This window comes from Emydura macquarii, unplaced genomic scaffold (genome assembly GCF_026122565.2).
Source record: "Emydura macquarii macquarii isolate MOO-44397 ecotype Brisbane River unplaced genomic scaffold, CSIRO-AGI_Emac_v2 contig_1119, whole genome shotgun sequence".
In the NCBI taxonomy this organism is placed as follows: domain Eukaryota; kingdom Metazoa; phylum Chordata; order Testudines; family Chelidae; genus Emydura; species Emydura macquarii.
Window position 1 is genome coordinate 2,521,698 of NW_027131256.1, and position 22,959 is coordinate 2,544,656.

The following is a 22,959-nucleotide window of genomic DNA, read 5'->3' on the forward strand; positions in this document are numbered from 1 at the left end:
AGTGGCTTTGTAGATGCACTGGAGGCTTCCTAGGACTTTGTCTCCTTAGGAAAGCAATGCCAATCTCCCTATTTCAATGCAGCAGCTGGCCATACAGAGAGGCCAGGGAGCCAATGCCCTACTGCATCTGTCTCCTCACAGACATACCTTGAATTTCATGTTAACAAGTTTCTGGAGGATTTCAGACATGTTCTCTCGGATGATGGACCATGTGATCTTATTGTCACTCTGGGCTGTGGTCTCTACAGCTCGGCGTGCCATGTCGTAGAATGCAATCATATTGGAAAGCATCCCCACGGTCTTATAAAAAGGACAGAACCTGAGGGAAACAAGACAACTAATGACTTTCCTAGGCTGTATAACAGCTGAGAATATCTTTAATGAAGTGAGAGCTGTGCCGGCCTTCATGACTAACATAATCCTCTCACAGAGGCTGGATTCCTTCGGTGGGTGGGAGTCTAAGAGTGCTGGCCTATTTCCCCCCATAAAGCCACATCATAAAACCCTTTTGATACACTCACTGCCAAGTGACAAAGTGCCTGCTACCGGCCACAAGATCTCTCACAGTACGACCCATTGGTAGCAAATCTTCACCCAGGAGCAGAGCTGGAGTCTAAAAATAGTGGCCTGGCATGATGGTGTGATCCCTGCATTACAATTCCAAGCTGCATGGATCCATTGTCACCACACATTGGCATCATGGCAACACCACAGCATCCTGTCACTTCACCTCCCTTAGATCCAGTGTGGTTTGGAGGAATGGCAGATCCAGTGTGTTTCCTTGCATGGCCTGGCAGCACAGGGAGTGGTCCGACGACACCAGCACTCCACTCAGCAGTGAGAGACCAGGCAAAGCAAGTGGGGTGCTCTTACCAGACAGATACCACCACGGAAATGCCACATTATGTAGTGCACTGTTGTACTATGCAGTGGGTGAGCATAGCAAACACAATCCCTGCCCAAAACTTGGTTTAAAGGCAAAGCAGCTACGACAGAGCACTGCAAGCAAGGCGCCCATCGGAGGGAGAATGCTTCACTGCACAGCAAAGTCTGGAGTTCGGGGGGTGGAGGGAGGAAGGCTGAAGAAGTCCCCGGAAGGCGGTTCCAGACACAACATGTGGCATGGAAACAGGGTACAAAGGAGGCAAGAGGAGCCATTGAAAGGGAAGACAGTGGAGCACCAGGTGGAGGAGGCGCTATAAGAGGAAGTTAAGAAAAGTTGTAGATGGGCTAGAGTTGTGCAGTGATAATGAGACTAAGTAGCTTTAACCGGATTCTCATGACCCTCCCCGGACACACATCAATGGGGCCTACTGAAGCAAAAGAGATTCTTGTTGGGGAGGGGAAAAAATCTGTTCAGACTAAATGGTCCTTTTCTCCCTTTCCAGATGGATTTAGTTTATTGAGGTGAAGGGCTCGCTCATAGCACTGGTTTATTAACAGTGCTCAATTCAGTGGACAGAATGCTGGGGATGGGAGGTTCTGGAAAAACTATCAATATAGCCAAGACCTACCATGGGGCCAGAAGGAGTCTGTGTACTGTGCCCCTCTGATAACATGGAGCCAATGGCTGCATTTTCCTAAGAGTATCTCTTGGATCAACATGGAAAAAGGTCCTTGTTGCCACATCAGACTGAATGCTATTCCCAAATACAATTTTCATCTGAACATAATACACGGAAGAATGAATGGGGAGCACACAGCCTCCCGGCCCTCACCTGTCATAAGGGCTGTAGCCATTCTGCTGCAGGAAGTCGTCTTTGATCAATTTGGCAACCTCCAGGGTAATTTTATCTGTTTCTGCCAAGGAAGCCTAGAAGGCAAAGTCCAAATTTAGTTTGGTGCCAAGTCCTGTATGTAGGAGCACTGTGTGCTGGTTCCCTAACTCCGCTTAGACCCATGATACCAGTTAATTGTTTACACCATCACCTTCATCTACAGCAGGGGTGGGGAACGTCCGGCCCGCGGGCCGTATAAGGCCCGCGAAATCATTTGGTCCGGCCCGCGGGCTGTATAATAAGGCCCATGAAATCATTTGGTCTGGCGGCGGGGGGGAATTCAGTGGCGATGGCGGGGAATTCGGCGTGAATTCGGCGGCGGGAGGAGGAGTCGGCAGCGGTGCGGTTTCACAGCGGCAGGGAGGGGGGCAGTGCCCACCGCCGAAACCCTGCCGCCGTTTGCCCCTTTTCGGCGGCAGGGAGAATTCGGCAGCGGTGCGTGGGGTGGGGAATTCGGAGGGAATTCGGCGGCGGGGGGGAAGTTGGCGGCGGAATCGGCAGCATGGCCCGCGAATTAAGTTATAAATATAAAAATGGCCCTTGGAAGGAAAAAGGTTCCCCACCCCTGATCTACAGGCACACGGCTTGCCTCCCCCACCTTTCAGATCACTATAAAACAAATTCATTTTTTTGCACATTTCCAATTCACTGATACAAACTAATTATTCAACCAGCCACCAGTAGACTACAAGCAGCATTAAGTACAAGCATACTGCTGCATGGCTATGAACTGGCATTTCCCCAGAGGACAGAGGCACTGAAAGAAGTGACAGCAAAACTTTTCAACGTTTATTAGAGCCTGAATCTGCAGTTCTTGTTTAGGAGATAGGGGAAACAAATATCAGGTCAGGATCACTGCATCCAGAACATTTTCCTTTACAAACAAGAAGTGCACTACAGTCATGCTTGCTTTCCAATTGTTTCACAAGTGTACTCATGGGTGGCTGGTGTAGGGGTTTCTGCTATTTCTAGACTATTCTAAGGGCTGCTTTTTGGTTCCAGTGACAGAGCAGTTGAAAGGGCTGAATTAAGTACAGCTAGTGGCAGACAAATCACTGTTCTTCAAAATTTCTTCCCTCTGAAGCATCTGGCACCAGCTGCTGTCAGAAGACAGAATACTGGGCTAGACCGACCATTGGTCTGACCCCATTATGGCCTTTTTATGTTCTTAAACTCTTAATGCCTTCCCTCCAGGTGTCAGTGCCTGCACACCAATATCCACATACTCTGCGCCTAGCACTAGCCCCATCTCTCCTCGGATACTGTCTGTAGTCCATGTCAGGAGCAGTGAAATGGAGGCAGACTAGTTCTTTGGAAGGTCTCGCTAAGACACCATATTTCCCTCCCTCCCCTCACTCAGAGCGCTCATTGCTCACCTTCCCCACAAGCTGCACAATCTCAGCCAGGTCCTCCTCTTCCTGCAGGATCTCCTTGGCCTTTGTCCTCAGGGGGACAAACTCAGTGAAGTGCTTGTCGTAATACTCATCCAGGGCCCGGGTGTACTTGCTGTAGCTGATCAGCCAGTTGACTGACGGGAAATGCTTGCGCTGAGCCAGCTTCTTATCCAAGCCCCAAAACACCTGCCAAATCCAAACAGATTCATGTGTTTCCTTCCCAGCAGAAGCCAAGTTATTAACTGAAGATGGTCAAACTCCCACACATTTCTGCACAATGAGCAGAGCAAAAGCCATCCAGACCCTCCAGACAGAGGCTTAAGAGAGAAATCATTCATCCCCCCACACTAACTGGACCATAGCCAAAGGCCCTGAGACAGTAAGAGACCCTCCTCCCACACAAAATGAACTCAAGCGATGCACTGAGCTGGATTCATTTCGTGATGGTGGATCCCAGCTCCAAACTCAGAGGATTTTGACTATTACCCCAGTGTCAGGCTGCAGGGATTGTCTTGCACAGGCTAGATTCCAGCCCTGTTGTCAAACTACAGAACCAAGTGCCAATACCTAAAATCAACATCTCTTCCCAAAACACAGCTATGCTGTAGGTTCACCTCTAGGCCTGACTCCTATAGAAAGCAGTCCAAGTCTCAATGCGCCTTCCCTTAGGGATGCAGCCCCCTCTCTCTCCATCCTAGTAGAAGGCTGCCATCCTTGCCTTTGCTCTCTGAGGGGGACATAATACTCCTGGGGAATCAGCCAAGATGAACGTGTGTGTGTCAGTGTGGGGAGGATATGACACGGGGATGGGACAGCTGCGCTTCCTCCCCACTTCCCAATGAATTCCAGCTGCATCAGGCCTGAGGGAACATCTTACCCAGGGGCAGGTCTTGATGCTGCAAGAACATTTCCAACAACCCTTACAAAACCCACCTCCCACAAACCACGCTATTCACACCACAGCAGTCACTGTACATGCAAGCACTTCTGGTGCAGTGTATTCATTTCAAATCCTAGTAGAGTAACTAGGGGAATAAGTAAGGCTTCAACACAGGACTGCAACAAGGTAGCACGTACCTGAACAATGCCCAGAGTGGCAGATGTGACAGGATCCGAGAAGTCCCCACCGGGGGGAGATACACTGAGCAGGAAGAGAGAAAGGAAAAGCAGGGATCAGCAGCGGTGGAGCAGAGCTAAGTTAAAGGTCCAAACCCAATACCACAGGCTCAATACCAGTAGCAGCCAGGTTTGCCACCCTCCTCTTCCTTTCAACAAAATGTCATGATCCTTTTAAACCAAAGTCAGAGGATACAGGAAGAGGAGGAGTATTCTGACTGGCTTTACCCGTGATGAACAGTCACATTTTCCTAATCCAACATTAGCAGCATCAGGCCTTCCCAATTCTTGGTACAGAATAGGATTCAACAATCAAGACTTAAGGTTTCAAAGCAGGCAGCAGGACATAGATTCTGAACTCTGGTCCCAACAATGTGTTTAGAAGTCAATAACGAAATCTGGAGAGAAACAAACACTTTTCCTGAGCACAAAGTCCAAATCTGGGACCAATTACCACTTTCCACTGCAAGTAACATTGCCCTGCTGTGTATCCATACCCATCTATCCATTTCCAAACCCCAGGCCATACAATACAGTTACACTGGGTCTACAGCAGAACCTCCGAGTTACAAACACCAGAGTAGCAAGCTGACCGGTAAACCACACCCCACATTTAGAACAAGCACACCATCAGGCAGCAGCAGAGACAAAAAAAAAAAAATGCAAATAAATTAGTACAGTGCTGTGTTAAATGTAAACTACTAAAAAAAATAAAGGGAAAGTTTAAAAAAGATTTGACAAGATAAGGAAATGGTTTCTGTGCTTGTTTCACTTAAATTAAGATGGTTAAAAGCATTTTTGTTCTGCACAGTAAAGTTTCAAAACCGTATGACGTCAATGTTCAGTTGTCAACTTTTGAACGAACCACCATCACATTTTGTTCAGAGTGACGAACATTTCAGAGTTACGAACAACCTCCATTCCCGAGAGGCTTGTAACTGTGAGGTTCTACTGTCGTTATTTAGCTGAGATGATCCAAATGACATCCCAACTCCAGCCTCACAGCTCGAGGCTGTGACCCAGGGCTTCCTGTGCTGAGGATAAGGTGTGGGAGGAAAAAATAGTGAGGATTCTCTCAAGATTGCCTGGGGCCCAGAGGATTTAAAGTGGTTTGTCACAGCATCAGATGTCTATTCTTGCAGTGGTCAATATCATGCCCTACACATTGTAACACCAGGTCATTATACAGATGGATGACTGATGAACATTTTCATTTGTGTAAGACCTCCCAGAGCAATGGGTGGGCACTGGAAGACAGCAGAACCATCTATCACTGTCAGACAAGCATGTGACGTTGCTTTTAAAGGTTTCCAGCACCTCAGACAGGTATATGAATGACAGTTATTGGGACATCGAGCACAGAAGAAATCAGAGACCTTTCTGCAAGTCTAGTGAAAGTTACCTTCCTGATGACACACTGGAACAGCTGCCAGCCCATCTCTCTCCCTCTCTACAGCTACTGCCTCACTCTACAGAAACTGCTCTCACAAAGGTCTGCAGCATCTCTTCCTGTCCAAGTGTCAGGGCCTATGTGCTCATTCTCTTCAACGTCTCTGCTGCAGAGACGATCACCTTCCTTGCCTGTCATTCTGATCAGGTCACTCCGCTCCCTCAGCTTAATGCCGTAATGGATGGGGAGTCAGAAGGATTTTCAAGCAGTTTGTCACCACTATCAAAGTTCTCCATAACTCTGGTCCCCAACTCCCCATCTCACATCACAAGATGTTCCTGTCCTGCCCCCACTGGCCTCTCGGCTCTGCCTGTGTTCCCACCCTCAGCCTCTCATGTGCCAGCTTCTCACAATCACCCACATACCTTCTTCCATCCATGCTGCTCCTTGCACATACTCACAGGCCCCGTATCCTCTCCACATTTCAGTCCTTCTTGAAGGCCCACTTCTGCCGTGCCACTCAGTGAATTCTATTGACAGGCATATTACCTTCCCCTCCCTCCCACACACTCTGCTTACCTGTCAGTCTGTCCTTAGACCGGGAGTTCCTCAGGGCAGGGAACACTTCTACTTGTCTGTCTGGGAAGCACCTGACCGTTGCTCCCTTCCCCCCACCCCAAAGAGCTGCAATCCAGAGAACACTGAAAGGTTCAGTACTTACGCCCCAACAATGCTGACGCTCCCTTCCCGCTCAGGGTTCCCCAGACACTTCACTCGGCCAGCTCGCTCGTAGAACGAGGCCAGACGGGCACCGAGATAAGCTGGATAGCCACTGTCTGCAAACACCACAGAGAAACCACGTCATGTGACGGCACAGCCTCTACAGGAAGACTTCCCATGGCTGGACACCAGGAACGAAGACTACTTACCAGCTGGCATTTCAGCTAAACGCCCTGAAATTTCCCTAAGGGCCTCAGCCCATCGGGAAGTGGAGTCAGCCATCATACTCACATGGTAGCCCATGTCCCGGAAATACTCAGACAGGGTGATTCCTAGAACAAAGGGAAGAACACACTGAAAGTTACAGTTCAGATGGGCATTCTGGCTCACACGCCTTCCTAGAAGGGTAGGAAGCATTTTCAAGTAACACTTAAATACTCATGTAAACTCTGGTGACAATGGAGGCTGAAAGTTATTCCGTTTGGACTCCCAAGAGTTTCTTCACTGCTTTGGCCTCTTCTTCCTCTCTGCTCCTATTTGCTGAACAGATTTGCTCCCCTCTTGGTGAGCCATGTGTGACTGTGCCCCATTCTTGTTCTTCTCCTCAATGAGATTCAAGAGCTGTGCCATTAGTTAACTGTGCTTCTTTTGAAAGGTTGCCTCTGCGGCAGCATAATACACAGTGCAGCTTTAGAACAGTCCTTTACAGTAAAGAAGGGGATTTAAAGCTAATAGGATGCATCCTTTGGTTTCCGAAATGGCAGATAACAACAACAACATTAAGGGAGGTCAGATTTTTGTTTCAACCATTTGACAGCATTCAGTGGGACAGCTTGTATTTTAAAAAACCTCTCTAATGGAAGACAAAGGGAATAACATTCATCCCACCAATTTATGGGGGAAGCCAGCAACGTAAAGAGAGAAAAAGGTGGATGGCTGTATTCCAGAATCAAGAACTGAGACTCTCAAGAATGAGCTAAGCTTTCCAGAGTTGATACCACACAACTACAGGATCAGACCTGACAAAAAATCCACTCTACTAACAAGGATTAAAATGGCAAATGCAATTCCTTGGCAGTGTATGTCTAAGAGGAGATCAAACTACTACACAACTACTGGGTAAGGAAGGTTTAGAGAGATCAGTTTCTGAAACTAAGCAGAGTTAGTGAGTAGAGAATACATCTGTATCTGGAAATACCAGAGTACAAGAGGACACCTGTCCCAGGTAGCCTTTACTTCTTCTGTAATTCTTACCAGTATAAATAGAGGCCTCTCTGGCAGCGACAGGCATGTTGGAGGTATTTGCTACTAGGGCTGTTCTCTTCATAATACTTTCTACCTTGCCATCAACTTCCATTGTGAGCTAAAAAGGCAAGACAAACAGCACATAAATCTTGTATTAAACTACAGTGATTATCCCTACACTCCTGTGCCTGAAAAAACCCCAGTCCAAGAGCATCTGCCCTCAAAAGTGGTCTAACAACTAGAGCAGGGGATTGGACTCAGGGCTCGTGAGTTCTATATGCTGTTCTGCTGCCAAGACCCAAGTGACTTTGGGTAAATCCCTTAATTTGCGCGCTTCGGTTTGCCCACTTGAAAAGGGGATGACAGATTTACTAGAAGTAAATAAAAGTACATAATTGGATCAATACCATGAAGCACTTTAATAAAAATGTTCACCTTCAAAATAGTGTAAAAACAATTGTACTTTGGAACTAGGGCTATGTGGATAATAAGCAGATGTGGAAACTGAGGCAGAAAAATTAAATGACTTCCTAGAGCATGAGGTGGGATTAGAACTCTTGGCCCCAGGCCTCACTCCTGCGCTCAGACCATGTCCTGTAAACATGCTAGATGAGCAGTATTGCTATATTATTGCCCTCTGATTCTTATGTTTGCCATTTTCTTGGCTTATCTTAGCATCAGCAGTGTTTCTGTTCAGTAGAGACTTGTGAGGGAAATGATGTGCGTATTGTCTTTGTGAATTTAATTAAACAAACACTCTTCCTCAGCCTCTCCCTTTGAGGCCAGTGAAGAATCTATTTACATGTTTGTCCAACATGCTCTGTAATTTCTAAAAGAAGCTAACTCTCCCAGGATGCACATCTCTCCTCCCTACTATTGCATTCCCAGAAAGGACTGATTCAACTCTCCAACAATAGAGATGGATGGGGCTGGTGGCAGGGAACTGCACAGATATTGCTTTGAAAACATAAGGCTATAAGAAAGAACCACAGTGGTCAAGTTAATAAATTGATGTGAAAAACATTCTTAATGCTACATCAGGGTTTAGATTTAAAAATCACGCACAAGTTTTTCATTACATAATCACACCCTAGGCAATGAGACCCAGGCTAGCCAATAACAGTCAGACAGGGATTTCACTTTCCCCTTATGAAGAAAGAAGCACTGAAGAGCACATTGTCACACTGCCCGTATTATATCAGATGCTAGGGGGTTTGTGATTTTCAGAAGTGCTGAGCATCTACATTCTCAATTACTTCAAAATTAGTATATATGTACAAAGGGGCAGAGTTCAAATAGCTCTTGGAAAGATTTTCTTCATGGGTGCAACTAAAACCTCAATGTTTATGTAATTTTGTCTATTATTTTGGACTTGTTTTAAAACAGTTAGAGAAAAAAAACATATCAGTGTTAGTTCTGAGAGCTCCTAAACTGAAGTCCTTCCCTGGCTGGATCAGCAACAGCTCTTACTGTAGCACAACATAGATCAACATTGCCACATGGTGTCCACATGGAGGTACATGAAATGAGGTCCACAACAGCTGAGGGTCTGACAGTATCTAGTGTTTCAAAGCCACCATAACAACAAAGACACATAAAACAGCTCTGTTCCCAGGAACGTTTGAAAAGAATCCTCGTCTCCCATACTGACCTCTGGGAAATCTCGGAGTACTTCAGACATCTCATTTCCTCGTTCTCCACAGCCCACATAGATGATAACATCACTGTTGGAGTACTTTGAGAGAGACTGCGAGATCACAGTCTTTCCACAGCCAAAGGCCCCAGGGATAGCAGTAGTACCGCCCTGTACACACCTGAGTAAAGAAGAGCCAGACTGGTTTATACTGAACTCAGACAGAAGAAAGTGTTGTCCTGTTTGTATATTGGAATAAGTTTCTTCTCAGCACTCGGAGGCCATCTCACTTCACTTGCCTAAGTGAAGGCAAAGCAGGCACAAGGAGGCAGGTTTAATGTTCCATGTCATGAGCGTATGAGGTGTTTCAACAAGCCGGAACAAAGGGAACAGGCTGTCCCTCCCCTACACCAACAGCACCTACCACGGTGTAGTTCCTGGAGTAACTAGCTAGTGCTGGGGCAATGGCTGGACTTTTATAGGTTCAGTACCCCCGAAAATAGATATCTCCGTTAGTGAAACAAGAGGAATGAACAGGCTGAGAACCTCCAACTTAGAAGCATCATGGAGAGAAGTGACATGAGACATTAAGGGAAAAGGGTCAAGCTTAGATGCCTAAAGATAGGCACTTAAATCCATACGTAGGCACCTAAATAAGTGGTCTGTTTTCACAGGTGCCAAGCCTCTGAAGTCACTGGGAGCTGTAGGTGCCTAATTTTAGGCCTCCGATTTGGAAAATGTAGGCCCTTGTATAACAGTTATCACTCAAAGCAAGACCTTCAACTCTGATTATTTAAACTTGGAGATTCCCCAGTGATAGTATTTCCTAGGCCTGTTTTATGATGACATTTTCCTCCTCCTTTTGGTGCACTGAGAGATTACGCTTTTGTCAGGGACTCCTACGAATTACTTGCATCGCCATTTTTGGGATGCTGCTTTGGGGCATGGAAGATTTATATATATTTTCCACTCCTCTTAAAGGAGTTCTTGTACAAAGATCAGAACCAAGCCTTGCAGAACCCCAGGTGGTACTTACGGGAAAAGTGCATCAAGGACCCGCTGGCCAGTTAGCAAGGGATGGTTGGCTGGTAACTTTTCAGTGACGGGACGGACTTGACGTACAGGCCAGACCTGGACCATAGTGAACTTCTCCTTCACATCTTCAAATTCCAGCTCTAAGACAACATCCTACCAGAAGGCAGCAGACAAACAGGAGTAAGCAGACAGCTGGACACTGGGGGAAATGTGAAAGTTCTCATTCTCACAGTCCTACACAGGATCCCACCAGCAATACACACCATTAATGACTAGGTATTCTTTAGAGCCATAGGCTTTCCAGGCACCTCAATGTACTACCACTGCCTGCAGGAAGCCCACTTCCTGTATGTACAATATGTCAGGGAAATCAAGGGACAGCATAAAGCATCAAATAAATCATGACCCCCAGTAGCTAAAGAAAATGCCATTGCTGATTCTGCATATACTTGGGACACTGCAGGACCATCCACAGTGGGGTGGCAAACATGGTGTACTTAAATGGCATCTGCTGATGCACATGAGCAAGGCTGAGTTTTCACCATACAGAGCAGTTTGATTTCACAAGGTATTAGAGTAATCGCTGTTGGCAAGTTGGCAGTAGATGACCTGTATCTCCAATACCAGCTGCATAAAATACCCTTTGGCTGGTGTTGCAGGACACAGAAGAGGTACACACGCACCTTCTGGGGAAGAGCATGGAATGCACCAGCCAGCACCGTTTGGAAAACTTACTGATGTGTCGTAGTTCCCTGGTGGCGCAATATATGTCACTGTACCCCTGTTCCGCGGGGGCAACATGATTTTGTGTTTGATAAGGGAGTTTTCATTCACCAGTGCATAAATATCTCCCCCAGTGATGTGACTGCCAACCTAGGACCAGGAGAAGAAAGTATTCCTTTAGTCATAAAAAAGAAAGCTTCACTTTGAGAGAGACACACGAGGCTTTATAAAATAGTCCTTAAATCTAGCATCCCGATTGTCTCCTGTGTAATGCACTGGAACAGCACAGTAGCCGGTTTGTATCTTTTACTAGCACTGTGCCAGCCCTGTTAGAAATGTGCTATCAACCTATACAGGAACAGCAACCATTCTATGCAGTGCAGCTTACAAGGCTCAGGCAGCTGTGTGATTGTTTACTAGTACTGGAGATTCCCTGGCCTCTTCTCTACCCATCAGCCAGACTAACTTGTTGAGTACAGTAGAGATGGAATGAGCCAATTGGTAGGAACTGGAAAGTAAGGTACTTGTACTAGAAGAAAAGCAATCAGATCAAAGGTCTCACGTTTCAGCAACGAGGTTGTCTTCAGGGTCAACAAAATAACTTGGCTAGAAGTATTCCATTTGCAGAGATACACCACCTCTCCCAGAAAGAGAATGCATTACAGATATTGCAATTTCTGCTTGCTACACCCAGTGTGTTCCCATTAACTCTCTATTATAAAGACATCCAGTTTAATAAGTACCGCTGTATTTACCAACAGCGCCACCTAGCATCATATCAATGGTACAGACATTCACTGCTCTTCCATAGTTCCTTTGCCTTAATCCACCACTGTGCCCACCCTCAAGCGCGCTGGACTTCTGTTTCATGGACACAATGCATCTGAAAATGTGACTCACAATTCCATCACTCTGCACATTCTTTCCCCACACTGCAATGTGCCTGGGGGATTTTTGGCAGCTGTGTCATAGCCTACCCGCAGGTTTTTGGAAGGTGAAAAGTCCCATTTGAGGTCTTTGCTCAGAGCTGACACGTTGACCCCTCTGGGGATGTAGATACTTTGGGTCTGAGTGCTGATGTCTGTCAGAGGCCTCTGGATACCATCAAAAATAGCTCCCATAATGCCAGGGCCAAGTTCCACTGAGAGGGGTTTGCCAGTACGGAGAACAGGATCTCCTACAGAGACACCAGCTAAAGAGGCCTGTTCAGGAAAAGCTCATCCACAAGGGACAGTCACACATTTACTAAAAAACAACATTTTATCTGACCAGTTCAGTTGTTCAGATTGTGCAACACACTATCACGATGGAGACAGGCATTCAGCTTCTATTCTCAGACCTCATGATGGAATAATTAAGACTGATGTTTTAACTCTCCAGAGAGGAGAGACTGAATATTTTCCCTTATGATCATTAGTCCCGGACCACTAAATGGAAAAGTTTACTGGAAACCCAAAAACCCGATTTAGAGATTCAAAGAGAACAGATAAAGCTAATTCATCTTTAAAGAGCCTCATGTGACTTACGCTCCCTGAGGAGAGGGTAAGAGAATGAATCACAGGTGACAGTTGCCATTTAATGTGTTATAGGGAGGTGCTCACATACCACCGTGACGATGGCTGTAGAAGGGCTCTTCCAGTGTGAAATTGATGTGTGGAGTCAGTCAGCAACAGGTCTAGTCTCCATTTAAGCCCTCAAAATAGAACTTCAGTAGGACTTAATAGCTCATATATACTTTTGCACAGGGCTGGATGCACTGTGGCTGACTCCAAGTTTACTGGCTCCTTCCCTGATATTCTCCCTCCATCATTATCTATTACCAGTAATAGATCGTACATTTTTGTAGCAAGCAAGTTTGGATCGACAGTATGGATTCCCCAAGGAATCATGTGCAATATGCTAGTCTTTAGCAGAGAAATCTGAATCCATTCAAAGGATGAATCCTTCCCAATTTTAAAACTGTATTAGGATATTTTAATAGTTCACACTTTTTGAAAGCAAAGAAAAAACAAACTGAATTTGTTTGGTAGCTCTGGTATTTGTCGTTTGTCAATGAACAAATAGTCCTTCATACAATGCAGTTACCAAGTTCAAGTGTATCTGAAGTTAGACATTAAATCAAGATTGAGGTTTAAGGAGATGTGAGAGAGATGGCAATTTCCTTCAATATCCTCGAAAAACCTTCGTGGGATTGTATTTAATCTCTCTGGGAGAGGTGGGAGAAGAGATGTGATGAGAATTCTGGGAGTTCAAAGGACTACACCGAGCAAGGCAGGAATGAACTTTTGGAACAAGTGCAAAGTAGATTTCTGGGGAAATATCTACAGAGAGGTTAATGCAAAAATTCCCCACCCCTGGGGTCATGCAAAATCCCAACCTTTAGAAGCAACATTTGAGGAGAGGGTGACAGTCTGCGGATTAGCTGTTCCCAGAGGCTGGCAATCAGAAGCCCGAGCCATAAAAGAAACAGGCTGATCTGTCCAGTCTGAGACAATTATGAACTTGTAATGATGGGGAAAGCCCAGTTGTGGGTTTTGAAAGACTGACTCCTACCAGAACCCAAGGCTGGAGTTGGGGTGACCTGGATAAACTTTTTAGCATGCGTGTAGGTTCTTTTATTGTTTTTAATATATTTCCTCTATATTGTTTTCACCTTATGAATAAGTGTGCTGGTTTATAAAGAGCTGAATGGTAACTTGTAACTGCTAGCAATTACTCTGCTTCCTTTCCAGAGGCTATGAACAAAGTCCAGATGCTGGCCTGCTCGGGCAGTCTGGCTTGCTGGGAATATCAGAATGTAGTCAGGGAACTGTGCAGCCTGGAAATACCTTGGTCAGGAGGGAGTGAGATGCGGGACTCTGGTCCAAGATGGCTGAGGAGCCGGGAGCCTAGAGTGGGTGCCCTTCATGGACCAGAGGGTATATACAGGTGCAGTTGCCTTGAACTGTGGGTGTATTACACATGACTTATAGAAGCAGCTGTGTACTTTGAAGACTGTCTCATTACCAGGTTGTGCACTTAGCAATGTAATCTATGCACTTTTTACACAAGTGCTATCAAAACCAGTGTAAGGGAGAAGGAACAGAGATGGTTTCTGCCTATGACCACTGAGATCTGATCCAGCTGAGGTTTGTTTATTTGCTCTGCTGTACTCGTCACCCTACCTTTTAGGATTACTTAGTTTGACAGGCCTCAGACACCAATGAGAAGGATACAGGTTTCTTCATACACCTGGATAGTGGCCATATCACCCTCCAGCCGGATAATTTCTCCCACCAGTTCACAGTGGCCAACTCGTACCAACTCATACATAGCTGCACCTGCCATATTGCAGGCAGTGACCACTGGAAAAGAAAAACATCTGGGTGAAGCTATTTCTCTTCTGGCTTAGCAGATTTCTTCAGAGAAGATGTGAATGTAGAGTGCTGGAAAGCATGGGACCCAGTCATTCCTTGGAAGTAGTAACCAGGTCTTGCATTCAGTAGAAGGGACAGCTGCTGAGCTTATGAGCCAAAACAAAACTATCTTATGCTTATTACCTCACTCTCTGGGACCTATGGCAGGCCACCATCATATCTTAGTAATCTACAGACAGTTGTAATTCATATCCAGGATATGTCTTGTATCTAGCATAAGACAAAGAATGTTTAAACTCCTCCCAAATCCCTGCTAAGACAACACTCCTTCCATAAAGCCCATGAGCACATTCGCTTGTGGGAAAAAGAAAAGAAAAAGACCAGACACCCCACTATACTGACATGAAACCATCTGGTGCATTGTCTGTTTAACGTATGGAGCATGCTGGGGCAGGGACTGGGCCATTTTAATGTTACTACTCATTTTTTGATGGATATTTTTAAACAGATCTTTAAAGTTGACAGAGCCTTTGCCACCTGACTGGAACAATTTTAAAGCAGTTTACATTTTGGCTATAAGATCTCTCACTGTCTGAAATGATCAGAAGCGAACGACAATAGTTTATACCAGGGGTGTCAAACTCATTTGCTATGGCAGGCCAGATTTGAATTAAATGTACTTCAAGTGGGCCATACATACCATACATCGAAACACTCGGCACTTTTGGAGCGCCGTGTCTCGTGCACACAGCACTCCACGCGCTGCCGCCAGAGTACACAGATCTCGTGGCAGGCCGCAACACCGTGAGATCACGCGGTGTCATACCCTCTGGTGGCGGCCCGGGGCGGCGCTAGAGAGTACAATCCCACGAGATGTCGCGGCAACACATGCTGCCGCCAGGGGCCAGACCAAAAAGGTTGGCGGGCCATATCTGGTCCGCGGGCCGGATGTTTGACACCCCTGGTTTATACACTAGCTTATAAATGAAATGTGACTTATGTTTAAGAGAGTCCTAAAGCTGTCCAGTTTTTTTCAATAGATTACCCACTCTTTGCACAAGGTTTGACACACAGGAGGACACAACATTGCAAGTGTGCCCAACCTTGGTGCCTTCAGGCAGGAACACGTTCTCCACTTCTGAGCTCTTAGGTTTCATCAACACACGAAAGTTGCACCAGTTTAAATCAGACCTACAGTTAAACCAGCGCAGCCTTCTCATGTAGACAAGGTCCTAGAAGTTTGCTTCACTTGTGAAAGGAGCTGTACTGCTAAAAGACCCAAACAGTGCTTCCCTATTTCCTCCCATCATCCTCCCACAACCTGATTCTCTTCCACTTATCTCTAGGAAGCAAGAGGTCAGGAGAGAAGAGAAGCCAATAGTTTATGAATATCTGAAAGTATCTGAAAACCAGTAGGATTATTTAGAGTGGTACACAGTAACAGAGGAATGGGATGAAATTAAAAAATGCATAGTTTAGCTTGAATAGCAGGAAGTGTTTCCTGAGATAGATAGGAAGTTGTGGAATAGTATCTCAGGGAAGGAAGGCAGGGTACTCTGGGACTTAAGTCCCAAACAGCCCATTAAACAACCTCTTGGAGGGAAAGCACACTGCACTACTACGGAGGATAGATTATCTGTCCTAAATGGCCTTTCCCATCTTGAAGGTCTAGGATTCTTTAAAGCTGTAATAGGCACAAAGTGGCTGATATATAATAAATAAGGCTAACACAGTAATACCTTGCTGATATTTCCCATGCTGGAGGCTCTCAATTTAATATGAGCGTGTAAAGCAGCAGACAGTCTTTTGAGGTGTTTGTGTTAGGTAGAGTGGGGGAAAAACAATTAACTACTTTGAAAAGCTTCTCTGTGCTTCCTCTAAGAGGATGAAAAGATCCATGAAACAGTTTTCATAATACAATGCTGAAACCACGCTTTCCCCAATCAAACAGCACCTACCAGGTCCTGAGACTCCATGGACGTAGCCAAACACACTCTCCCGGTCTTCATCTCGGATTTTGGGTAGCTTGGAAAAGTTCATCTTGCCCGTTTACCTGCCGAGTAAGAAGACAATCAATTGTTTATTCTATACAGAGGAGGAAGAGACCTAACACAGTGAGTTTCCTTTTTCGGCTCCCCTCTTCCATAGTTTCCATTCAACAGAAAGCCCAATGCAGGAGTCTCAAAATTCACATGATCCCTCTCTCCACCACTATGAACCCATGGCCACCTATATTCAATAGCTGTTTGGTTGGGTTTTTATTTTGTAATTCAGCTAGACATACTAGTATGAGCAAGCTTTTTTGCACGTGACATTGAGACACTGGCAATACAGGGTCCCAAGGGCTTATTGTGGAACTATTTCCATCCTGATTTTAACAGTGTTAAATACAATAGACAACACTCCTTATTAAATACAGCAAACTATGCTTTGCATATATGAATTTATTTTCACCCCAAAGTCTGTCTTCCATTCCCCTCCCCCTTGCTATAAAGCTCACCTGCAATCTGCAACATTTAATAAGTGATTTCACGTCTTTCAAACCAGCATTTCTGAGCCGCTTGAGTACTGTTTTCAGCCTAAAGCACCGCTCCCTATACCTGGAATCCCTGCAATGTATTGTTACAGCATCACTTTTCAGCGTTTGTTCTATCTCTGGGACTGCCAGATCAAATGTACTCCATCTACAAGTCAAGGGACGCCAACACCACAAGATCAGTGTTGGGGTCGGTTTCCAGCTGTTGTATGCTCCGTTGTTAGCTGCATGGACTCTGCAGGGCTAACAGGAGGTCTTACATTTACTGGTTGGGAAAGACTTAAAAATAGATTTAGAGTTTCAAAACAAGGTTTTGCAAAAACCCAGTTCCTCACTGACTGGTCAGGAACAGACTGCAGATCCATGTTCATCCTGTAATAATTGGCAGTTGGGCTGCCCTGCACTTTAGGTTCCGATAACAGCCTTCATCAGCTCTTTGCTGTGTCACCCATCATCCTGCTTGCCTGGTACCTTGGAAACTCGCCACAATGTTACTGATCTAAGTGGGCATCACTTGCTACCCATTTGATAATTTATTTGGATTTGTTCTAGGAATGAATTGTTGGGAAAAGCCCTGGAGACCGACTGCTCTGTGTATCCACAGGGCAGATCGGATACAGCCAACAGCAGTTCATCCCCACCACCAAACCAACCCTGGACAGCTGAGTTCAGTCTGATAGCAGAGACACTGGGCATAGGGTGGGCTGAGACAGCCAACAAGGCGGCTCATCAGGGCTTGGAAAACGTGCCCAAAAACCTCCTAGCCCTGGTGAAAGATGCATGTGTTGCTACTCCATCGTCACATACACACCACCTATCCCCACCCTCCTCTTCCCAGTCTGCTCTCTGCGGGAGGTGGGGAGAAGGCTGCAGCTCTCCAGGGCACACAGGGCTGTGTCTCCCAGTTCTTCCATTCTGCATGGGCCCACTGCTCCTCACCTTCCTGGCCTATCAGAAGGCTCTCTTCCAGCTGCTCTGCTCCAGGATCCACTATGCAGGAGGAATCGATCTCCCCAGCCCCTCAGCCAGAATTCCTACTCACCCTGAGCAAGCAGGTTTTTCCAAGCCCAAGTGCTCACTGCAGTGGTTTGTGTGATGTGGATACCCAGCTATGCATTTCACAGGCCACCCAAGAAACAGATGATTGTGACTCAGTCCCTGCCAATGTGAATGGGAACCACCTAGAGACGAAAGACTGGATGTTCCGTTTCTAATCCCTAGAGCCACTGAACCCTTCTGGGCACAACATGTCCTGTGATGGTGCTGTAGCTGAAGAACAGAATGGAGCCCTCAGTATTGTGAAGATATCCAGCGTAGCTTAGCATAAGAAGCCAATTTTTAAAGTTAGCAGATGGAATTCTCAACATTTTGACAACTTCAAGAGGGGTCACCACCAAAAGGCCACCTGAAGCTCAAGGGAACTGGTGCAGCCATGGCTCCAGCAGTGGTATCCTACATGTTTTAGGTTGCAGTAACAAAACACCTATTGCAGAATCTTACATGCAATTGCTGCTCAGACTGAAAAAGCAGCAGGACCTAGAATTCCACCCAGGCCATTTACTCCAAGAGACCAGTCACAAATGGAAGCTCCAGAGCCAGTAACACGACTGCAGGGTTAGGGCCTATCTACACAGGCCTTAACAAGGTATGCTGAAGCAAAGACCAATCCACATTCTGATGTGACTGACCCGTGAGAGGTAAAAAGTTGCTGCTCCTCATCTGCACCCCCACCTTGGTTAACAGAGGCATAAAGGGACTTGGATCAGTTCATACCACTCTATTGCAGTTCCTTCTGGAGCTCAAACACAAACTGTTCAGATCAGGAAGGTCAGCTGTGAGCCACAGTCACGGATGTTTATTTGAAAGGGTTTAACTCATTTTCAATCAGAGCTTTTGAAGAGCCCACAGCATGTGGCAAAAAAAAGAGTCATTCCAAGGACAGACAAGCACATGCACCCGCAGCAAAAAACACCCTTCCTGGGTCTTGTCCATCTTTCATCAAGACAATCTCTTCTCCTTCGCTAGCCTCCCCACTCGCTTCCCTGTACTTAGGGTACCAAAGTCCTCTCCCTCACCCACTACTCTCTCCCTCCTTCCATTAGATTGCTCTTGGCCCAACCATTTCACGCTCCTCACCCTGACCGCTACAAGGTACATCTACACTGCAGCTGAGAGGTGCGCTTCTCAGGTCCAGTACACAGACTTGCACTAGCTCACCTCAAGCTAGTGTGCTAAAAATAGCAGTGGGGACATTGTGGCACAGGCAGTGCCTCAGGCTGGTCACCTGAGCTCAAACCCCTGGGGTTGGATAGGCTTGAACTCGGATGGCTAGTCCAAACTGCTGCCCACTGCTGCGCTAACCACACCACTATTTTCAGCATGCTGAGCTAGCGCAAGTCTGTCTGTCTGGGCTGAGAATCAGACCTCCCAGCTGCAGCGTAGGCATGCCCAATGTCTGCACAGCACTGCTCTGGCCTACCTCTCCAAAATCAACATCTACTGCGGAGGCTTCCATGGACCTGGCAATGAAACCTGCTTCAGCTGTCCCTTTGGATCCCACGTGCTTTCAAAAGCCTCCACCGCACGGTGCGCCTCGCCCTTAGCCACACCTTTACCACAAGGCCCAGCAGCACTGACCCCTTTTTCAAGAGGCTACAATGCTTGAAACACTGAACACTACTGACAAACCACTGCTCTGCATCTCCACCACAGAGCTGCCTGGTAGCTGGTGCCTGTGTTGGTTCTGTATGTTTTCATCTGAGACCATACTGGAATCTCCTGAAGGGCAAGGATTGTGTCACTATATCCTGTACTGTGCCCCACACACCGCCGGAACTCGGATATCGGTGTGCTATGGGGAAGCTGCTGTTATCTAGCAGCCAGCATTGCACTACGAGCACAGATGCTAAACACAATCAGTATTTAGCCACCACACACTACTGACCGTCAGCCAAGACCAGCTTAAAATGTTCAGAGAACTGGACACCTTAGGATTTCACTAAATTCTTCTAGCCCCTTAAAAGGGCTCCCCCTACCCCTGGGGTAAAACACTACACACAGTTCACTCTCTCTATTACCCCCAGTGCGAGCAGAGCCCTTACAAAGAATGTAAGATACTAACAAGCGTTCCTCATCAGTTTAGTTTTTTTAATAAAAAACTGAAACCATGTTAACTTTAAAGATTCTTTCAGAATGACCTTCTAGGTATAACATGATTGATTATATTCTGTCCAAAATACTATTACGCTATCAGAGCTCAGAACACAACCAGATTTAGACTTAGACAGTTGAAAGCTGAACAAACTGCATCAGAACACCATGAATCTAACTAGTAATTTTATAATGGGGTCCATAGGTTATTGAGGCAGAAAAGCTCCACATCCAACAGTTTTCAACCTAGATTCCCCCAGTAAAGACATTTGGCTTCAGAGTTGTTCCCCAAGAAGTGAAAGGTTTTCTGCAGCACCCAAGAAATCACCCAATGTTCTCAGTCACGGTTATTATCTTTTGCCTTTTAAATTCGATACTGATCAGTGATAGATATTCAAGGCTGTACAAAATTTCAGCCCCATAATCCTGGGACAAAATCCTGTTTTAGAAATTAAGATCCGGATGAGGGGATCATAAAGTGCCTTTTTATAGCAGGAAACAAACAACTCTAGAGACGATCATACCATAAATATCAAATGAGTTCTTACCTTGCTTTGTAAAGGAAAAGGGGAGGCAAAAAATCCCCAGGCCAGATTCAGCAACCCCAGAATTCAGCACTAAAGCAGCAGCCCTTAGTAGCGAATGACTGTCCTTTCCCCAGGCCCACCCCCTACACAGAGGGATGCAGAGAGCTGCTGCAGAGGGGGAAGACATTCCAGACACACAGCGAAGACAGTCACCTGACTTGATGACTCAGTCAGTCTCTCCCCAACAGCACTGAGGAATGCTGCAAAGCAAATCAAGCTGCCCAAGGCCCAAATGAGCTCTTGCTGTGTCCTCTTCTTCCGAATTTCAGCTGCACTTCCCTGTCAGGAGGGAAAAGGAGCTTCACTAGGGTTAGCATTTTCCTCCTGCAAAGGCCCCTAGGGGCACAGCTAGTAAATTCAGTTTTGGAAATTAACATCCTTAAACAAAATCCTTAAAGGAGGAAGACTTTTACTACACCTCCTAGCTGTTTAAGTCAGTCTATGCAATCAGAGAGTTCATTTTCATCCTGCATACATTTGTTTCAGTGCAGAGTTCTCCCTAGCTCTCTCTTTCTGGTTTTACATAGCCATGCTTGCACGTCAAGCAGCACACAGCAGTCATTAGCTGAACACATGAAAAGCTCATTCTAACACCGGTTTAAAAGAATTACTGTTTCTTAATGCTCAACAGTCAGCAGCCTGTGAATGGAACTGCTGCTACAGTGAAGAGACAGGGGAGAGAAACTGCAATACTACTTATTGCTTAAGTGCTTAAAATAGGCAATGAACTCAATCACAGTAAGATAATGAATGAGTCCATATCGTGATTTAGTGCTGTTAAAATTAAAAGCCTTCTCTGGCTTAGCTAGCAGAAGAAGGGCATTAGCTGCGGAGAGCAACGTTCTTCTTGAATTGATAATTGCTAGAATGCGCTGTGGAAAAAAGTTACATGACAACAGCCTGCTCTGCACCACACCGCACCGCACAAAAGACGGGTGAAGACGTGAGCCCTGTCCCCAGGAGCCACAAGGGCTTTGAAGAAGTCTCCTCCACCTTAAAATAGTCAGCTCAAAGATAACAAAATAAGCACAGTTACGAACTGTTCTCGAACAGCAGCACAGATGCTGCCACTGCACTGAGTGCACAGCATGGGACTAGCCTGAAGAATCCTGCTGGCTCAGCAGTTTTGCCTCAGTAAGTTACATGCCGGGATTCAATCTACCATGGTCATTTCACCAAACTGAGGCGGCAGAGGTTAGTTTTACTGCATTCGACAGACTGATCGGTTTTGATTCTCACCAGGAGACGAGAGGAGTAAAAGATACAAGCTTACAAGATACAAGCCCCTCATTGAAGGGGCACCACAGCGTATGTTTGGTGAATCCTAAGAACAAAAAAGTGTTCCACAGAAGTCTGAAGAGACTTTCTTGGTCAGCAACCCAGCCTGAAGTGGTTCTCCCTTTGTACTGAGTTCCTGTAGTTCCCAGCCCATCAGCCAGACTCAGCTTAGCGTTACACAGTCCTATGGACCCTGTTGTAAACAGAGCGCTCCTGTAAAACTTGTCTCCCTACACTCATTTAGCCCATTAGGGGAGTGGAGCCTAGCACGCTGTGCAAATCCAAATGTTCAGCAAACTCAGGGTGTGTGGTCAGGGCCCTGCGATTAGCAACAAAAACTCAATAGTCATCACTGCAGTTAGTTTCCTGTAACATGGCTAGTTAATACTTCCCTTTCCAACAAAGAAAATCTTTAAAGGAGGTGGAGTGGGGGGGGAACATAACGGCTAAGTCACTGTCAGCAAATACATAAGTTAAACCGACAACACACCTAGCTAGACTCAAGTGTCCTTCTCCTTGGGGAATAGAAGCAGGGCCCCCAGAACTCTGTACAAACCATCTGAGATGTGAGGTAACGCAGACTTACAGTAACCCACACCTGCATGCTACACAGGGTTGCCATGTTCTAGAATTATAGCAAATCAACGAGAGTCCTGTAGCACTTTAAAGACTAACACATTTAATTTCTGCAGGCATACGCTTTCGTGGGCTGCAACCCACTTCGTCAGATGCAAGGAATAAAAATCACATAGGAGTTATATATATACATATCCAAGGGTAAGGAACAACAGTAGGGAAGGTAGATAAAAGCAAAGTCCATTCAGTTAGAGTAGTTGAGGCCTATTCACAACCATTGATTAGAAGGTGAGAATGTGTGAAGAGTGACAATTACTTCTTGTAATGAGAGAACCATTCCAAGTCCCTATTTAGACCTAGCTTGATTGTCAAGTTTGCAGATGATTTTTAGCTCTGCAGTTTCTCTTTGAAGTCTGTTTTTGAAGTTTTTTTTGTAGAAGTA

At 45.9% G+C, this 22,959-nt stretch overlaps 1 protein-coding gene across 3 annotated transcripts in view; it reads right to left on the bottom strand.

Moving 5' to 3' along the window:
* Window positions 1–22,959, bottom strand: part of ATP6V1A (ATPase H+ transporting V1 subunit A) — a 36,388-nt gene that overhangs the window by 4,003 nt on the left and 9,426 nt on the right. The window contains exons 2-15 of one of the 3 annotated variants that reach the window (XM_067545969.1): window positions 20,817–20,942; window positions 16,349–16,443; window positions 14,250–14,378; window positions 12,012–12,226; window positions 11,047–11,184; window positions 10,313–10,464; window positions 9,295–9,457; window positions 7,653–7,761; window positions 6,608–6,730; window positions 6,400–6,514; window positions 4,250–4,313; window positions 3,155–3,358; window positions 1,719–1,813; window positions 148–319 (exon numbers count right to left, since the gene is read on the bottom strand). In XM_067545969.1, the coding sequence (XP_067402070.1) occupies window positions 148–319; window positions 1,719–1,813; window positions 3,155–3,358; window positions 4,250–4,313; window positions 6,400–6,514; window positions 6,608–6,730; window positions 7,653–7,761; window positions 9,295–9,457; window positions 10,313–10,464; window positions 11,047–11,184; window positions 12,012–12,226; window positions 14,250–14,378; window positions 16,349–16,430 (1,761 nt within the window). In that variant the 5' untranslated portion in view covers window positions 16,431–16,443; window positions 20,817–20,942. Of the gene's footprint in view, window positions 1–147; window positions 320–1,718; window positions 1,814–3,154; window positions 3,359–4,249; window positions 4,314–6,399; window positions 6,515–6,607; window positions 6,731–7,652; window positions 7,762–9,294; window positions 9,458–10,312; window positions 10,465–11,046; window positions 11,185–12,011; window positions 12,227–14,249; window positions 14,379–16,348; window positions 16,444–20,624; window positions 20,787–20,816; window positions 20,943–22,959 lie in introns of those variants that run through there. The other 2 variants (XM_067545970.1, XM_067545968.1) reach the window with 2 other exon arrangements.